General features: G+C 43.0%; 1 protein-coding gene across 1 annotated transcript in view; it reads left to right on the top strand.

Moving 5' to 3' along the window:
* LOC308130638 (IQ motif and SEC7 domain-containing protein 2-like) overlaps positions 1-20,231 on the top strand; it is a gene marked incomplete at both ends in the record, with an annotated part of 45,461 nt that overhangs the window by 15,746 nt on the left and 9,484 nt on the right. Inside the window, 3 exons of the mRNA XM_080497050.1 lie at positions 16,196-16,367; positions 16,601-16,768; positions 16,962-17,135. Of these exons, the coding sequence (XP_080353176.1) occupies positions 16,196-16,367; positions 16,601-16,768; positions 16,962-17,135 (514 nt within the window). The remainder of the gene's footprint in view (positions 1-16,195; positions 16,368-16,600; positions 16,769-16,961; positions 17,136-20,231) is intronic.

Genomic DNA, 20,231 nt, shown 5'->3' with positions numbered 1-20,231 from the left:
GGTGTGTGATGAAATGTGGAGGGTTCGTGCCGGGCTGAGCCAGAGGTCACTGTCAGGCTGTGGCGATGTAAAGAACCACACATTTAATTTGTGTTTACTCTCTTTTGTGATATTGTTTTTTAATTCTAATGTTATGAGGTTTTCAATTAAATTCAGTTTCACTGTGAATGAATGAGTGAATTAATGGATGAATGGATGAATGAATGAACGAAAATGACGGGATGTGTGTGTGTGTGTGTGTGTGTGTGTGTGTGTGTGTGTGTGTGTGTGTGTGTGTGTGTGTGTGTGTGTGTGTGTGTGTGTGTGTGTGTTTCTATGTGTATGAAAAAGACTGTATTGGGTGTATGTGCTGACTTGGGCATGGTAATGTGAATGTGCTCTTGGTGGAGCTGCTGATGTCACAGTGGACTTCATGTCTTTTATGACATCACTTCCTGTTTGTGAAGGTGTGTTTGCACCGACACTTGCATTGGATTGAGGCATTTTAAACAAATGCTTGACGTGCGTCTTGGTCACAGGTGCGTCTTGAAGCAGGTGTTCTGATATTGGACACCGGCCCATAGATACGGGAGATTATGCCCCACCTCCACCTCTCACTCTCCTCAGGAGGTTGTCATCACCCATGTGTGTGAAGCCTTGAGCTCGGTGGTTCAGGTCGGGGTTGACAGGGTCCGACGTGATTCAATTCTGGAAGCGGCAGGTCTCGGGCTGGTGTGAGCTGATCCCAAGCAGCTGCATGGGCTCTCAGCTGCTTTCTGCCTGCAGCTCATAACGACATGAAAAATTTAGTGATCGACCTATTTCTGCTTCCAGCTCCCCGATCTGCTCCGAGATCTCAGACCTGATCTCAGACCTGCTCTAACCTGGTTTGAATCACTGTAATCCTGGATCTGGTCAGATTTGTCCATAGTCTTAGATCTGATATGACCCAGCGGTCAAGTTTAACTTAGTCCTGAATCTGTTCTGACTTGTTCCTAGTGGTGGACCGAGTCTGGCCCAGTGTACTCCTGGACAGAGTGATCCTGGACCTTGTTGGTTCAAAGCTTTGTCTACGTGCGACCTGGTCTGACTTCGCTTAGTTCAGAAGCAGGTCTGACCAAATGTCGCTCTGGACCTGGACTCAATGTAGTCTTTATTTTTCTTCAAATTAATTTCAATGAATTGTGGCGTCAAATAAAAAAAAAAAAGTACAAAACGTTGAATTACTAAATTTAAGAAAAACAAGCCCCAACAATAATACAACATCAATTCAGTTGAGAGGATAAAATGACAGGCAGGATTTAAAGACTGCAATTATAACTAATTTTCAATGTCATTGAAATGGTAAAGTTCTGCTAAAGCCCAAGCAATATCATGAATAGCTGATCTATGGATTGTCAAGCAAAATCCTCCATTCACAATAACTCCAAAAGGGTTTGGTTTTTTTAATAGGACTTACACTATCTCAATGTTATTTATGAGTAACATATGAACATTAGCATACTTTTTCTTTTCTTTTCTTTTTTTTAAATTTTCATGGGAAAATCTGTGTTTAAAATCAACATAACAAAAGTGGATAGAAGAGAGATGATGAGAGAGCATCTGGCCACCTGGGAGGTGCTTCATATTACGAATTATATGAAGTTAGACTGTCATTCATTTGAAAGTAGTTCATATTAATTTCAATAGGCTACTGACATCATGTTCCAGTCAGTCAGTCAATACTTTATTTCACCGAAGAACGACAGAAAGCATGTCATGAAATGAGAAGAACGTAGGGAAGCAGAGACCAACAGACAGGGTTTAAAGTTAGTGTCCGGCCAGTTGAGGTGGGATGCAGCAGATGATCCTGGGGGAAGCGGGAATGCAGGGGCAGAGTCTGAGGAAGGGAGTGAAGGAAATGTCACAGAAGGAAAGAGGATTTGGTGCGGAAGGTGTAATATTATTCGGGGACCAGCAGGGGAAGCTACTGAGCAGGTTTTGAAGCTGCCAAAGATCTGTTGAAGCAATCTGCAAATCTGTCTTCTGTGGAGCCAGTTCAGGAAGAGGAGGGTTATTTAATTGCCAGAGTTATATATTAGAGCCTCTTTGAATGATGATCATGCTGCTACACAAATAAGTTTGTCGATTGCCTCTGACAGTTAATCCCCCCCCCCCCCCTGTAACTTCAGTATTAAGCTTTAGTAGCCTGAAAGTAAAGTGTACAGCAGGGGACAGTTCCAGCGTCACCCGGCTCTTTCACCTTGACGTTTCCTTCCTCTCCACTCCCTCGGTACATTACGTTGAATACCTATCTGAAATAGTTATAGGATGCTATAAATGGATAAACAGAGCAAGGCTTGTTGAAGTGGGCAATGCTGTGGAGCCGCGTAGGAGCAGTGAAATCACTGCCTTGCCTTTTGGTGGTGTTGTGGGGTTTTCAACTCGTGAAAACAGATGAAAGGCGGTCCCCACCTGATGACCCCATGAGACATTTGAGTAAAGGACTGTTCATTGTATAAGCCTCAGTTCTTCAAGTGCAAAACCCTTTTAGAGAGAAACAAAACGCTTCTTGTGTTTGGCCTTATACACACACACACACACACACACACACACACACACACACACACACACACACACACACACACACACACACACACACACACAGATTAATAACAAGGTTCCCTCCCTCTTCCTCTGTAGTCAGCACGTCCTCTGTGGATTGAATGAAGGTGGCAGGAGTTGAGAGGAAGAGGCTCAGAGGCTGGTTGTTCTTCCCAGTGTGGCACTGTGCTGGTGTCTGAATAGAGAACGACGATCATCATTCTCTACTCAGACTTTGGATCTTTGTCACTTCCTGCTGTTCAACCTCATTAGATGAACCTTCCTCTCTGTCTGGGTCTCTTTGGACCTCCTCATCCCTTCTGATATGCTTCTCCAGGAGGTGCAGACCTGGCTTCCTCTCAGCCAGCATGTGGTGTGATGACGACTGAATTTAACCAATGAGATGGCGTTTCTTAGATAACCAGCAGGGGGAGCCACCCTCTGCTGCCCGAAATGACCTCTGAGCCCTTTGGTCCTCCTTTTCTCCTCCTTGTCATGTTTATCTCCCAAAATATGATCTCAATATAGAGGAAGACGATGATGATGATGATGATGATGATGATGATGGTGTGTGTGTGTGTGTGTGTGTGTGTGTGTGTGTGTGTGTGTGTGTGTGTGTGTGTGTGTGTGTGTGTGTGTGTGTGTGTGTGTGTGTGTGTGTGTGTGTGCGTGTGTGAGCGCGCGTGCTCATGCGTGTGGGAATGCTTGTGCGGGAATGCGTGTGTGTGTGTGTGTGTGTGTCCTCCTACTTTGTGCTAAAATCAGCAGCACACACACAGAGTGACAGCTTGAAACCTGTGTTGTCATGGCAACACCTCACTTGACTCCAGCTCCTCTCCTCCTCTCTGCCCCTCCCATCAGTTCGACGGCAACTGTCTCCAAGCAACAACCCCCCTCTAACTGTCTGAGCTGAGGCGATGAAAACACAGAGGACGGAGGAGGAGAGTAGAGAGGAGGTTTTTCAAAGTCTCTTTATTTACCATTTCAGGGAAGAGAAAACGCTTGGAAATTTGCACTTATCAAACGGAAAAAAAGAATGATTAAATAAACAGAGGGTTGGATAAATAAAGCATTTAACTGACCTGTGTTTTATCACGAAATTCAAAACGAAGGACATAACACTTTGCAGTAGTCCATAACTGAGAGCCAGCAGGTTGTCCATCGTCATATATCCGAGTGCTCATCTCTGAGTCCAGCCTTTAAACATCCACTCAACCGAGGCACCGCCTCCACAAATACATCACCTCCACACAGGCACAGTCTCCACACAAATATATCACCTCTGCACAGATATATCACCTCCGCATAAATATATCACCTCCGCACAGAGATATCACCTCCACCCAGATCTATCACTGCCTCGCAGATATCACCATCACATAGGCACCGCCTCCACCAGATAGCTCACCTCCGCACAGGTATCATCTCATCATGGAAATTATCACCTCCACCCAGATAAAACGCTTCCACACAGTTATATCACCTCCACGCTGGGACCACCCCCACACAGTTATATCACCACTCAGATAAATCACATCCACAAAGATATATCACCTCCAACACAGATTAATCACCTCCAGACAGGTATAATGTCAACATGGACACATCACCTCCACCCAGATAAAACACATCCACACTGTTATGCCGCCTCCATAAAGATATATCACCTCCAACACAGATTAATCACCTCCACACAGGTATAATGTCAATATGGACACATCACCTCCACCCAGATAAAACACTTGCACACTGTTATACTGCCTCCACACAGATTAATCACCTCCACACAGGTATAATCTCAACAAGGACACATCACCTCCACCCAGGTAAAACACTTGCACACTGATATACTGCCTCCACACAGATTAATCACCTCCACACAGGTATAATCTCAACAAGGATACATCACCTCCACCCAGATAAAACACTTCTACACTGTTATGCTGCCTCCACAAAGATATATCACCTCCACACAGGTAATCTCAATATGAATAAATCACCTCCACATATAAATCACCTCCACACAGTTATATCACTTCACACAGGTACCACCCTCCATGGATTTATAATCTCTGTACCGTTATAAAAGGTAGTGGGGGCTTAGAGATTAGAGAAGCAGACTCCTGATCTGACGTTTGTAGACTTGAACCCTCCAGCCGTCCTCGCTCTGGATCCCCGAGCAAGGCCCATGACCTCCGTCAGCTCCATGAACACTGAGACTGTGGCAGCCCGCTGCTCTATGATGTGTTAAATGCAGAGAAAGTATTTCCCTAAAGGACACAAAGGGACCACCTTAATCTGTTTTCTGCATGTTAGGATACAAATGAAAAGTTGACAAAAGGATGAGCTGTCTGTGGTTTAGCACTATTTGCTGCACCATATATTGACATTTTGAAAGGTAACCCTTCTGTCAAATCGTTAAACCATCTTTTCAACGTAACCAAAAGTGCACGCTGCCAAGGACATGAATAAGATAAGTGTGCAAGAGATTCAGATTGTCAATTGAAAGTGACTGTCTCCCTCCTGTCACTTCCCTACAGATGAGGGGCAAAAACTGTACACCTTGACATCATCCCAGTCGTCATAAAATGCACAGTCGCTGTCAAAAGTTGTGGCAGAGCAGCGCAGACCTTGTTCAGTCAGACAGATGTGAAGTCTTCAGGAGGCGAGCCTGTGTTGTACCGTCAGCTTTCCTGAGGCCGGATCTCAGGTTGGCAGACTGTAACACAATGGGACTCTTGGTAGAACAAGGGTTCTTTGAGCAGCTATAGCCTGGTGTCACATTGCCTGTCGAGAACATGAAAGGCATGGGGAACTCGGTACTACAGAGGTGTGCATCCAGTCACATCGATCAGCTCAGTTTCAATGGAGCAAATCTGCTTATCTGTCTGGGGGGAGCTGCATAGATCGAGCAGGGACAACAACTGATAGACTGTTGTCGTATTGACCCACGACCAACCTCGATCAGAAATGAAATAAGGATGGAGGGACGGAAAGAGAGTCGGCTGGAGGATTGAAGGAAGAGAGGATTGAATAAAGAAGAGCCTTTGTTTACATTATTTATCACCTTCAGTTTATTATCATGCGTTCATATTCTTCCGTCACCGCTGCCTGCTTTTCCATCTTACCTTTATTCTTATCTTTATTTTATACGGGAGATGACGACAAGAAGGGCAAAGGGCAGGAGGAGGTGGAAGCAGACAGGATAAGGAAAGGAGGAGGCGAAAGAGGAGGCGAAAGAGAAGAACAACAGGAAGAGGAGGAAGACAGGAGATGGATCGTGAGAGGAGGAGCAGGAGAATGGGAGGATGAGGACAAAAGAAGTTGGGACAAGTGGAAGAGGAGGACTAAAGGAAGTGGACAGCAGGAGTAGGAGGTGGTGGGGCATCTTTTTAAAAAGTTGCGATGAATAATAGAAACGTGTCCTGAGGCTGATGAGTGGAGGGATGGAGGATGATAAGAAATAGGTCACAGCAGAATGGAGGGGAGAGAGGAGCACGTGGGACAGCTTGTGGAGAAGGAGGAGCACAATGGAGTAAGAGGAGGACGGGAAAGTGTTAAATAGAACTGTGTGATGCGTTTTGTCTCCCATTGCCATGGAAACCAAGGGAAAGCTCTTTTATGTTTCATACTTTGTCAGCTCACGATAACAGTAGTGAGAACCGATTATACAGAGACAAACAGATACATGAGTCATCAATAATCAACAATGACTAGATTTCACTTATATAGCCCCATTCCACCACTTGAGCAGTCCCCAAAGTGCTTTACATTGTTAATCACATTCACCCATTCACACACACATTCACCACACACCGTCAATAATCAATAATGACACAATTAATAACTGACTCGTTAACAAGACTCATTAGCGACGTCACACCAATAATCAATATAGACCATAATATATCATCCAAATCTATATAATCCATTATTGCGTTAATAACAAGCAACTTATAAATGTTATTTTCTAAATATGAATAATAATAAAATTATCAATAATCAATCTTGATGTAGTCTGCTACAAGCAGTAATTCATCAATAATCAACAAACTCACCAATCACCTGCAATGACAAATAATCAACCATGGGTCATCAGTAATCAACAATGGCATAAATGGTAAAAAAGTGACTCATCAATATGACTTATTCATGTCAATATCAACACATTGATATTCATTATGGACTCATTAGTAAACGAATATAGCATGGTTGACCAATAGCGGCTCATTTGTGATCAATATTGATTGTTCAATAACCAATAATAAATAATCAAAATCAATAACTCCTCAGTAATCAACAGTGATGTAAATAGTGACTCATCAATCATCATCAACAAGACATCAATGATAAACAAAGGCTTAATTAAGGCTAAAAGTGTCATCAATACAACATTTCACAGTCATTAATGACATATAAGCAATCAATATACTTTTATTAATAATCTCCCCTTTGTGAGCAATATCAATACTTCTAACAAATCATCAAAATGAATAACTCATCAAAATCCTCAATGACTTATCAATAATGAATATTGGTTGATCAATTATCCACAAATGCACCAATATTATATTATGATGTGATGTGATCCATCAAACATCAACAATCACGTAAATAATCAACTATGACTAATCAATAATCTCTCTGCAGCCAATCACGAGTGAAGTGCAGCTATTTATGAGCCTCATACTTCCTTGTTGTCCGGCACCATTCAGGTCTCACTGCTGTTTTTTTTATTTTATTTTTTTATCAACAAAACCAATTCTGCAAAATCCTTTCCACACATTTCTATGTTTTCACAACTTCTCTGCTCACAAGTTCAGCGAACCGCTCGGAGTGATGGTTGTCCGGCAGTGACGAAACAGAAACCAGAAAAAAAAGAAAGAAACCCTTAAAATACACTGAGGGCACAACAACAAGAGGCTTCTACCTCATGGACGCCAGAGCAGAGAAGAGGGATTCTGTTGGACTTTTTCCACACAAATACAACAACCAGAATAGATCAGCAGGGTTAATTAGCAGGAGTTAAGTTGTGTAGCCAGTTTTCCCTTTTGGGCCTCTTCGAGGGAGTTTGCTTTCTGAGTTTCTGATGGATTAGTGTGGTGACAGGCCCGGATTTATTAAAAAAAACAAAAAAAAAACAAAACATACTTTATTGACCCACTTAGGGAAATTGCTTCTCTCCATTTAAACTCACCCTGTTCTTGATTAACCTTACCAGCACACAGGAGCAGTGAATTGCCTTGGTGCAGTGCCTGGGGAGATGGTGCCTTGCTCAGGAACCCACAATGATAACCTGTAAGCAGTGGGATTCGAACCAGTCAACCTCCAATCTCAAGTCTGCTCCTCCAGCCTCTAATGTGCCCTTGACACACTGCCAAGGCTTACCAAGAGGATGGAAGCTCCTCTGAGGGGTGACAGCAAAGTTAATTTTCCTAAAACAAAAAAAGAAAAAGAAAAAGAGATGCCCTGGAGCTCTGGTATGTGTGTAATTACGGTTTACTATTAATAATGCAGGACCTCCCAGGAGGGATCAATAAAGGTAACTTAACAAAGGAGGGAAAAGAATTTAGACACTTTGCGCATATAAAATCTACCTGTGTTGTGAAAGTTACTGAAAATGAATTGTAGGTTATAAAAAACAAAACAAGCATTGGCATTACATTACTCATTAGTCATTATCAATGTAGCAATTATAATGTAACAGTAATGAGTCATTACTGCAGGTTAAAATTAGCTGAGCTGTCAGTTGGTCAGTCTTTGCCTCCTCCAGTTAACAAGAGTTTACAACAAGAAACGGAGGTTCTCTTCAGTGAACATGACAACTTTGTATAATATGTCTTGGAAGATGTTTCGCCCCTTATTAAAGTAGACGAGCAGCAGCAGGTGCGTGTGGGTGTTCAAATCAACAAACACACAGAGACTTCCCTTACTGTATCTGAGTCACTAATTTATAAAACTAATATTTTACAAAATCTCTTATAACAACCTAAGTATCCTGTAAGATATAGTGATCACACAAGTTTTTGGGTTTTTTTTTTTCAAGTGACTATCAAGCATGTGTATTGACTGGTGCTTTGCACAGAATAAATGCTACTGTACCTCGTCCATCCCAAAGTGGTTGCCCTGAAAAGAGCAGATGTCAGAAGCTTATAATAAGCAATTTGAGCATTTAAGGACTGGGAATAAATACTTAAATGGCTACAACAGAGGTGAGGAGCAGCATTCCTTCTAATGGGCCCACAAAATGTCAAAGCAACTCAAGACAAAACGTCCATGTTTACCACTCTGGAATTTATTCAGATCATTGTCTATTATATTGCTTTCTACACATAAGATACATTATTTTTATTCAGTCAATTATTAAGTCATTTATTTTACTAGTGATGGTGGAAGAGATACTATATTTTAGTTTAAGTCTGTATCTTTGTTTCCTATTCATACCGAGGAAACATACCTTATTATATACTAAACTATAATGCATTTCTAATAAATTTTGAGTGTTCTACGTGGATTTCCCTGCTTTCACCTCAGTTCCAGTTTCTCAGAGAGAAAGGACAACAATACGAAGTCGGAAACTATGGGGAATTAATAAATAATTACACAGTCAACAGGTGACCTTTTTGCTGCTGCTCACGGATAAAACGAGTGAGCTAAAGTGAGCTAAGAAAATTCCAAATGAACAAAAATATTGTGGGGAACTGTCTTTTATTCCTAGTTATTAGAGACTGCAGATGATTTGCTGAGACGTTCAGAGTCAGAGCCAATCACAGGCAGGATGCTGAGCGCTCGCGTGCGCGCAACCTGCAACTCCAAATATCTGCACAGTGTGACAGTTTGCGCTATCTGTGCACATGTCCTGAAGGAAAAGTTGTTGACTTGAACACCTGCACCGTGACGTCACGGGGGGAGTTTCCGGGTCACCTGATTGGAGGGTGGTTATTGTTGTTGTTGTTGTTAGTGGTCGCGGTGGTGTTCTGCGCGAGGTCCGTGCGTGTTTGCGGAGCCGGTTCAGCTGCCAGGGCTTCGTGTGAAGAAGAAGAAGAAGAAGAGGAGGGAGGGATGTGACGATGATGGTGATGATGATGATGATGATGATGCGCCTCTGACGGAGCGCAGGAAGCAGAGCGAGCGGACCGAGCGCAGGAGAGAGAGGCTGAAGGCAGCTCCGCTCCGCCGCGCCGCGCCGCTCCGTGCGTCCGCCCGTCTCCCTCTCTCTCTCTCTCTGTCGCTCTCTCTCTCTCTTTCTCTCTCTCTGTCGCTCTCTCTCTCCCTCTCCTCCCGGTGTTTGTCGCAGTGGCAGCAACGATGTGGTGCATCAACTGCGCCTCGGACAAAACGCCCGCGATCCTGCACAACAAGCTGCTGTACTGGTAAGCCAGCCTCCTCCACACTGCGCACTGACTGCGGCTTTACCGCCCGTGGTGCGGCACCGCCGCGCGCAACGTCGCTATACTGCGGCTCCGCTCAGGCTGAATGCGCCACGAGCGCAGGATGATGGGCCTGGAGTGTGGACACCGATGACCCGTCTGTGTGTGTGTGTGTGTGTGTGTGTGTGTGTGTGTGTGTGTGTGTGTGTGTGTGTGTGTGTGTGTGTGTGTGTGTGTGTGTGTGTGTGTGTGTGTGTGTGTGTCAGCATGTGGAGGTGTGTCAGGCTTGAGAGACAGCTGACGTTTGCGCGCGCGTGTGTGTGTGTGTGTGTGTGTGTGTGTGTGTGTGTGTGTGTGTGTGTGTGTGTGTGTGTGTGTGTGTGTGTGTGTGTGTGTGGTCGAGCTCCGTCATTACCTCATTACCTGCTAATTTTGGAAGAGGAGCGGCCTGGGGTGTGAGCGACGAGGCGGAGCTCAGGGAGAACATGCAGTAACAGGGCGCCTCTGTTTTAGACCACGTTCAAAACATGTCGCTCACATGTGAGCTTGTGTTGTTGGCCAGAGAGGCCGTGTTTCTCACTCCATTTCTCTTTCGATTTTATTGGATATTGTGTGCTGGGAGTCTTTTAGGTTTGAGGCCATTCAATACAGTTCTATTTTAAAGTGAAACATTGACATCAGAACAAGGGGACAATAAATAAATAAATAAAGCACTGGCAACCCTTAAATGAATGTCCACGTCACCTGAAACAAATCACACATCACTGATATATACAGAAACGCCCATTTTTATTTATTTTTTAAAGTCTTAACATGGTTTCACAGTAGGTATAAGATGCCAACAGCAACATAACAAATGCATTACTGGTGATTTATTCAGGAGGATTGCTATGATGTGTGCATTCCATGTTATATTTTAGAAATGATGTGGACAAGCAGCCAAAGAAGACCAATGATCCACAGCTGTAACCTCAGTTTTAAACTCTGAACTGTACAAACTGAACTTTAACTACTGCACTGTAAACTCTCATGTCAAAGCTGAGTGGTAAATCCAGACCTTTTAACTTTTAGCTGTAAAGACTTATGAATCAAGTCAGAGCTTTAAACTTTAACCTGTCCACTGATGTATAAACACTGAGCTGTAAAGGGAGAGAGTTCCACGGTGCGTTTTAAAGAACAAGTGAGCTGTCAACTCTGACATTTAACTTCAGCACTTTAGACTCACGTTTAACCTGAGTAGAAACCTCCGACCCATGAACTGTATAGACTGCTCTGGTAAAATCTGGTCTGTAAAGTCCTAGTTATGAATACTGACTTGTATAAATACTGAATACTGACTGCACTGAACCTTTATACTGAACTTTAACCAGAGAGCTCTAAACTTTAAGCTGCAAGCATTGAGCTGTCCCCACTAAACTGCAACCATTCTGCTATAACCGAGGTTCATACTGACCGGGTATCCATGGGCTATGAGCACATCGCTGCAAACTGCTGTGACACTGAAGCTTAAACTGAGCTGCAAACATGTAGTTCTAATCTCTGAGCTGAAAGCTGAGCTGGAAACTGAACTCCAAATGCTGAGCTGGTAAGAGTAGAAACACTGAGTTTAGGAGTGTGAGACATAATCTCTGAGTTGAAATAACCAAGCAGTCACTCAGGTTTAAACATATTTGACCAGTTTAACGATTTAACTTGGTTTCACTCGTCCAGCAGTTTTTAAATGTCTGCATGAGGTCATTCCCTCCTGTTCGGGTGATGAGCTGGCTCAGTGCCGATAAAACATCCTATGGAGAGAGAGAGAGAGAGAGAGAGAGAGCAAGAGCGAGAGAGAGAGAGTCACACTGTGTTATCACACCTCTCTGCTGTTTTTAGCCTCTTACAGTCAGCAGCGCCAAACGCTTCAACTCTTCAGAACAATAAGAGACGTCACTTGAAAACTCCAATGTGTTGAACACATGTGTCTGATTGGTTGTGTTTGTAAACAAACCGCTCTGATTTTGTTTTGAGTGTGACGGTCCATCTCTGATTGGTTCCATGCGTGAACGGATGTCTGATCGGTTCTGACTTCTGAGCCTGTGATTGTTTTCAGTGTGTATGGCCATGTTTTCTTTTTGTTGTTGTTTTGGGTTTTTTTCTCAATGGATGTCTCACTTTAGTCTGACTGTGGTCAATTGTCTTTGATCGGTTCTGAATATGAACAGTCCCCCCCCCCCCAATTTGTTCTGTTGGGTAACAGTCGTCTCTGATCGGCCTGTATTTGTGAAGGAAAGTCACAAAGTTTGAATTCATGCTCTCGCCCATGCATTCTCGCTCTCGTGTTGCAGTTTTTCCTCGACATTGGAAGGTGAGGCCCACTGATTTAGAGACCGGTCCTACACTGTGGTTTTGTAAGCGCTCTCCAGGCAGGTCCTCAGCCACAGGTTCACCATCAATCCATGTTTGTTACTGACTTTCCCACTCAGCGACACACCGCTCAGGAAAACACTCTTGTTTTTGGAAGCTCCAATGTCCAAACGTTAGAGACACCCGAAGTCAAAGTCATCTTTCATATGCTCTGTGTCTGTACTTTTATTGTATTTCATGTTATTTCTCTTTTGCTGTTTATTTGTTTTTAAGAGCATTTTAGTCTTACTGACACTGTAAAGTCAGTGGAAAGAATATCTCAGCCTAAATGAAGCGACCTCTACTGCACATATTAATTATCATATTGCAGGAGGAAATGGTGGAGGAGGAACAGCAGCATCCATCTACAACTCTATAAGTCTTATTATCAGACCCAGGGTAAAAATTTGCCTGAAATCCTTTGAAAGTCTCACTCTGAGCCTCGCGCACTACAATTGTAAAATACAGAAGCCAGTTGTCGTAGTGTCGTCCTCCAGCTCCATACTCTATTCAGTTTTTATCTGAATTCTCATGTTGTCTACAATTTAATACTGAGTTCAGAAAAGGTCAACATAGTGGGAACAAAAATATTCATGTAGTTGTTGACAATGACGTCCTCAACATCACATTGAGTTCAATGTTTGACATCATTGTCTTTTGACCAGCTCATTTTATTCACACCCTTGAATTAGGTTTTACCACAACCATCTGTTGTAAGACCATTTCCTGATATCATTTGATTTTACATTAACTGGCTTTACTGTATTTGGGGAAACTGAAGCACAGAAGATATCGGTCAGACATTGCAGTCCACAAATCCAAAGAAATAATCCATCGATGTTCGCTTCTGGGCCATCTTTGGATCCGAGGAAATGAGTTGTTTTCACAATCAGGTGAATCTTCATGTGGATGGTACAGCCGATTAGCTTCACTCCACATTTTATTCTATTGGTGTCCTGAAGATAAAAGCAATAATCAGAGGAAGATAGTTCTTACTCAGTCAGACTTGTATTTATATTGCCTTCAGTGATAGTTTATTAATCTATGAAGAAAAGCTCCTCGCTTCACTTGAACTGCCTCCTATTCCTCCCTAATAGAAGGAAAGCAAGAATAACCTCAGATTTCTCTGCAGCTCTATAAGCAGACTGACCAAATGTCATAGCTATATGGTGCCTTGTATCCCTTTAAGCCTTCAAGCAATAATGTCTTTGTCAAAAATCTTCACAAACTTATTTCAACTATTAGAGCAAATAAAGAACACATACTCAACGCGGGTGTCACAGATCAGTGAAGCACATTTGAAATATAAAACCTGATTTAAAGATATATAGCTCCCAGCGTATACGGCTCTTTGTGTTGTCCTCAGTTGTTGCTTCATCCAAAGCAGTCTGTGAAATGTAATCCTGGCAAGACTGTTTAAAGACATTTTCTCCCGCATCAATACTAGAGCTTCAATAACATCCTTCAAGTCTTATGAAACACCATTAAAAAAAAAAAACACCCTTGGTGTTTTAGCAAGTAAGAGGCTCATGTCCAACTTCCCCTTGATTTCCAAAATCCTGGGAAAAGTTATTGTAAGTCAGATACGTAACCATTTATGCACAAATGCTGCATGTGAGCCTTTTCAGATTTAAATGTGATCATCAGACAGAGACGGCGCTGGTCAAATGATCTTCTCATAGCCTCAGCTGAAGGACTCGTCTGTGTTCTTGTCCTGTTAAAGATTTCAGTCCCCCATTCGAAGTCATTGATTAGAACATCTCACTACAGCGGCCGAAATATATCACTGAGATTCCTGAGGACTCCTTCTCTTGTTAGGTGTGGCAAAGGTTCTCCTCGCAGGTGTCGAGGATGCGATCTTTTCAGGTATGCAGGTCATTCTCCTTGATACTGAAGGCCTGATTTACTAAGATCCTGTTAAATCGCAGACTCGTGCAACTAGATTGGATTTGCAAATGTGCAAACAGGACTATCTAAGAAGGTAACATCATCAGGATCATCTAATGGAAATTGTATCATTCCACGGTTAATCTGCTTGTTTTCACCAGGGAATGATCGGATTGATTGTAAAACCACCACAAGCACAAAATTAAATTTGATACCACGAAGTTGGACGAGCTGTTGGTGGAAGTTACCGAAACTTATTGAAGCGTCACAGGAAATAAAGATTGCAATACCTGAAAAGTGGTACAACATAGAAAACAATTTTATAATAAAGTGTACGAATACAAGTTGGGTGGGCTGCTGAAGAAATTATTGTGACTATGATATCAGCAGCGTGCTGAAGGCTGAGCTGATTTCCACTTCTTCTTTTTTTTTTTTACTTGTTAAAAACGGATGCAAAAATTTCAGAAAAATCTCAGAAGGTTTAGGTCAGGAAAAATTCCGAAATATATTTTCATCATCACGCGGTCAGCTTGAATCCGATTGATGTCAAACCAATGCCAAAATGTTCAGTTTTCAATTCCCTATCATCTGACAGGCCACATAATTCAGTGACATTATTACCCTGGTTAGCGGTTGGGGGTCAAAAGTCAGGGGGTCACACAGAAATTGTAAAATGTGTGTACATCTGTGTCAAGCAGTGATAACATGAAGTAGTTCAAAGCGACCATGACAAATGAAGGACGGAGTGGTGTGGTGGATCCAATAACCTTGTAATCCATTGGTTTCCATGGTGACAAATGTGGCGTTGGCGACGATATACATTGTGGTTTAATCATAAATGTATCTGTATGATAAATGCCTGCTATTTCATGTCAATCAGGGAAATCAACTGAACCAATTGTGTGTGTAATACTTGTGTCTCTATCAGACTGAATCCCATCAGTAGGTCGGCTTAACGTGTGTGCAATATCAGGTCTGGAGGCAGCATCGTGTTGTTGAGACATGTGAGGGAGTGAGAGAAGCCATGCTGGTCTCAGTGGTTCAGTGTCACCCGAGCTGTGTGAAGATATTTGAGTCAAGCTGTCCAGACAGATGTTCGTGACGAGTTCAGCCTTATCCGTCCGACGCATCTCCTGTAACTTCTGCCTGTTGTTGGGCTGTCAGTGGGTCTTTTTAGGCCTCAGTGCCGCAGAGGATCTTTCTAAGCTGAGCGAGGCAGATGGGAATCGAACCGTGTGCCCCAATAGTGAGGCATTTCGTTCACTGGCTGCTTAACGGGTGGGAGTGTTGAGTCATGCGATTTGGGAGCGCTGCTAATGGATGTGGCTTAGTGCTCCAATCAAAGCGCAAGCTAATTCTCATCTGACGTGTTGCTCAGCACTCTGGGACACGGTTGGAGGATGCTGCTGCTTGTTACTTGGCTCATGAAGCCAAAACTGCAGAGGTTCTCCTCAAGGAGGCGCTGCAGCCATGAGGCGACTCGGTTAACTTGAGGAGCAGGAAGGAGGCACCGACGTTCAGTTTGTTATTTGGTGTGACCCTGTGGGTGTTTGATACAAACCAACTCCAAAATAAGCTGGTTCAGTTCCGTTTGTTTTGGTTCAGTGCAGTTCAGTCCTGTGTGGTCAGGTTCAGTCTGGTGTGGTCTGCTCTAGTCCAGTACGGCCCGGTGTAGTCCAGTTTGGTCTGATTCCGTGCAATTCAGTCTGGCTTAGAGTGAATTGTACCGGTTCTGAAGTCCGGCCCAGTTTTACTGGTCTGTTGCCGTTCAGCCCACTTTGGTGATGCTCAGCCTGGTTTTTACAGGGCGACTGCACCTCAGGGTGCTTTCACACCAGGGTAGTCCGGGGACTCGGTTCAGGATTCGGTTCAGGATTGGTTTGGTTTGTTTGTGTGAATCTACTTTGATACAGGAGCATATCTAATCCTCCCCCTCCACCCATACTCCTTCCTCTCTCACTCCCCTTCCTCTTCTCACCCACTCTCGCCCTCAGTGTGGAGGGAGACCCCCGGTGTCCGGAGACTCTCACTTTCTCTGACTCGTCCTTTGCTCAGCCTCTTCCCTTTCATCGCTATAGCAACAGCCCACTGTCCAGCCCCTGTGACCCCTACTGCCCCCCCTCCTCCACTAGCGGGTCCCTCGGAGCGTCCCACACAAACACAGAGGTAACACACACACACCTTCACACACACACACACAAAATGTTGTCAATATTCAGCTCTTTAATTACGACATGGAATTTAAAGCTTTTTTTTTTTTTTTTCAAATGTATATTTACTCAGCCTTCACTCTTTTAGGAACAGTTGTTCATTCTGCTGGGCCCCAACAGCTCTGCCATCAATGCGCCTTAGCAAGGTAAAAGGTCCTCACTGCTCCATCCTCTGCTCTTCTCCTGCAGGGCAGCTCGCCCATCACTCCCCCCAGCCCGGCCAGCCTCGCCTGGGCTCAGCGCAGCAGACACCAGCCGGCCAGCCTGGCGCTCCGCAAGCAGGAGGAGGAGGAGAGCAAACGCTGCAAGGCCCTCTCTGACAGCTATGAGCTCTCTACAGACCTCCAGGACAAGAAGGTATCAGACTTCTTCTTCACATCCCTGAGACCATCCAGCCTTTATCCATTAGAGCCTCTTTGGTTCCTGGTTGAGACCCAGCAGCTCATCGGCAGATGTGACCCATGTTATGCGAACGGGTCAGAGGAGCAGGGGGCAGAGTGTGGGTAATGTCTGACAACCCACCGTGACCTCGTCTGGTCTGTTGTGATAGGTGGAGATGTTGGAGAGAAAGTATGGGGGGCAATTTGTGTCCCGACGAGCAGCGAGGACAATCCAGACGGCGTTCAGACAGTACCGCATGAAGAAGAACTTCATGCGACTCCGCAGTTCAGCCTCCGAGAGCCGCATGACCCGCCGCATCATCCTTTCCAATATGAGACTCCAGGTAAGCTCACACACACACACACAAGAGCTGCGGAGTGGCCTGAATGGCTCACATAACCAGTACTGTCACTATTCTAATGTATTTTAGAATGAAGGACTACAATTTTAATGTAGAAAGTCACCGACATCATAACTGTCATATGCCAAACCAACCAGGGGAAAATCTTTTGTATATTCAATGAATTCTGGTTATTTTATTTGATATGAGTAGATGAATTCCACTCCGAGATGATGATGATGATGATGATGATGATGTCAAAGCACTTGATAAGTGTTTGATAAGTTCTATGGCTAAAGGAAATAGCAATCAACTAATTGTACACCTCTTTAAAGCTCAAAGCTTCGGGCCTGCATGCTGTTTGTATCTATGAAAGCTTTCAACAAGGTATACAAAAGTCTGATCCACAAGATAAAGTTAGGCCCCCTCGGATTTTTCGAGAAGACATGTAAGCAGGTATTCCCTTTTCATTGAGACAACAGCTTTGTGTACTACGTTTGTTGGAGAAGTGCAGGCTTTATTGGGGAGTTTGTGAAGGTTTGATGACCGGGTCGCCTTTAAGAGAGATTACATTTGGCATTGCGAGGCCTCGTTGGGAGGCAGGGGCCTTTGCTCAGATCTTTGCTTCACTGTTGGGCCGTGGCTCGTTTGGTAGAGCAGTTGTCTCCCACTCGGACATTTGCAGGTTTGATTCCCGAGCTCCACTTGTCCACATAACACTTAAGCTGCATGGCAGCTGCCTCCATTGGAGTGTGAATGGGTGAATGTGATTAATGATGTAAAGCAGTTTGTGACTGCTCAAAGTAATTATAAAACGCTATATCAGTGAAATCCATTTATTTTTGAATAAGGAAACCTTCAGAGTTGGCCACATCCCAAGTGATCTTTATCTGGTTTTATCTGGTATAAGACTAATGGATGCTTCGATCAGGAGTAACAGCTGTTGTGACAGGGATTCATGATATATGTGCCCTGTGTAATATTTGATATTTTGAAATACTTGTTAAATTTTATACAACGATAGTAAGCTTTGGATCGATAATTATTTATCCAGTAAATTGGTTTGTTGAGTGATTGATTGGCATTTAATTTGCCACGTCACCTCCAGAATTCGGTAAAAGTCATTAAATTTTTTTGATGATAAATTGTCCTGTAAAGTTCTCTGGGGGGGAGGTAGGATACAGAGTATATACTATTATAATTGATAGAATGACAGAATCTGGTCATCAATTATCTCCTCGGATTACAACGTTGAGAATTTCCCACTGCAATAAGGAGGAGATGTTTATTTCTTAATAAAATGTATGAACTCATCAATTTGTCCAGACATCAAATTACAAAAATAATTGTCAGATACTTTTATCCAATATCCATGAATGGTGGTGCGAGGGGGGGGGGGGGGGGGGGGGGGGTTAATGAGCCAGAGAGTCTGCTGGTACATGATTTAGCTCTTTTAGAGGGCATCACAGATTTAAGGCCGGACAAGCCCAGTTTTGAATTCACAGTGCCATTCAAATCTCCAATAGTAATGATATGGTGGTAAGGGCTTCTCAATAAATTCTTAATTGTCCCAGTTTGAGACCTACACATTAAACAAAACCACATAGTAGTATGCCTGAGACCATAACTTAGTACACTGTGGGGCTGACATGACCGTCTTTTCTTCAGATGGAATTGTTTTGTGTATTAATATCACTGCTCCTCTAGTTTTTGTGTTCGAATTTGATGGAAATATCTGACCTATCCAAGCCTTTCTGGGTTCTATATGATCTTTGATTAGCTGGTGATTTTCTGGGAGAAACGCAATTTCACATTTCAAATCCATAAGAGAGTTAAAAAGAGTGAATAAAAATTGAGTTATAAAGTATAACATTATTGTTGATTCAAGTTATTGTATGTAATGCAGGTGTCTTTGATTATATTTTAATGTATGGTTCATGCCAGTGGTTCAATAAATGTTGTGAACAGTAAAAGGTGAGAGTGAGCTTGAATTATTGTCTCCAGTCCAGACACAAATAACTTAATAATAGAATAATAATTGGAAACTATTAGTAAGAGTGGGCAGTAGCTGGAAGGAAGTGGTGGACCTTTGTCTGGTTTCAATACTAACTTGATTGCAGGATTGGTCATTTGTGGCTTCATATAATCCATTAGTTTTCATCTTTGTCAAGGCCTTAAGAGGGGCCGCGACTGACCAGAATGTTTTTACAAATTTTGTAGAAAAGCCATCAGGACTTTGTGCTTTACCTGCAGGCATACTTTATAATGCGCTTTGAAATCCATTAATATTCAACGGCATGTCTCAGATGTTTCTATGTTCTATTGTGCCTGGATATCTTCCAGATGTGGCTTTCCTCTAGGGGGATATAATTTATGGTAAAAGTGGTTTGATTGGACTTGATTTGCTCGAAATGTATCTAAATTGTAAACTCTTTCTTTTGATAGCATATTGTCTGGGTGCGATTTGTGTTTTCTCCAGAGGTAATTGTTTGCATCTGTTGTTTATTTTCCTTTTAGCGATTGGATTTTTTCCCCCCAAGCTCTTTTCTTGCTTGTGAATCTTTTCTTGTCGGCAGCGTAGGAGCTTCATTTTGCCTCAAATTACAGCTTCACCAGTTTGAATCTTAGTTATTCTAATGAAGTGAATGTGTCCATAGACATAACAAACTAGGAAGTTACAAAGGGATCGCATGCATGTGTAAATATGCAAATCTTGTTACAGACACTAAACATATACACATATATTATATGTTAAATGCAGACGAACCAGAATGTCCTCCATCCAGGATGTAGGAGACTCGTCTCAGTACAGTCTATGTTGACCTAAGCAACCGTTAAGTTCTTCTGCCTGAGATCCTTCATGATCGCGTTCAGAGGTTTCCACCCTTTATTGATTTCCCAGCAAAAGGGATCATTCATACCATACTGCTTACCTTTGAGTTAATCTAATTTAAATGTACTTGCAATTTAACCTTAACCTTAATCTGCACCTCAATCTGAACAGTAAAGGTAATTCTAACATCAACTGTGTTCTGAAACTTTGAATTAACTTCATGTCTTTACCCTAAATCTGAACTTTAAAGTTAACTTGACCTTTAT

Source organism: Blennius ocellaris (assembly GCF_963422515.1).
Source record: "Blennius ocellaris genome assembly, chromosome: 5".
Lineage (NCBI taxonomy): Eukaryota > Metazoa > Chordata > Actinopteri > Blenniiformes > Blenniidae > Blennius > Blennius ocellaris.
Note: the sequence above shows the minus strand (reverse complement) of the source record. Positions and strands in the feature narration are given on the sequence as shown.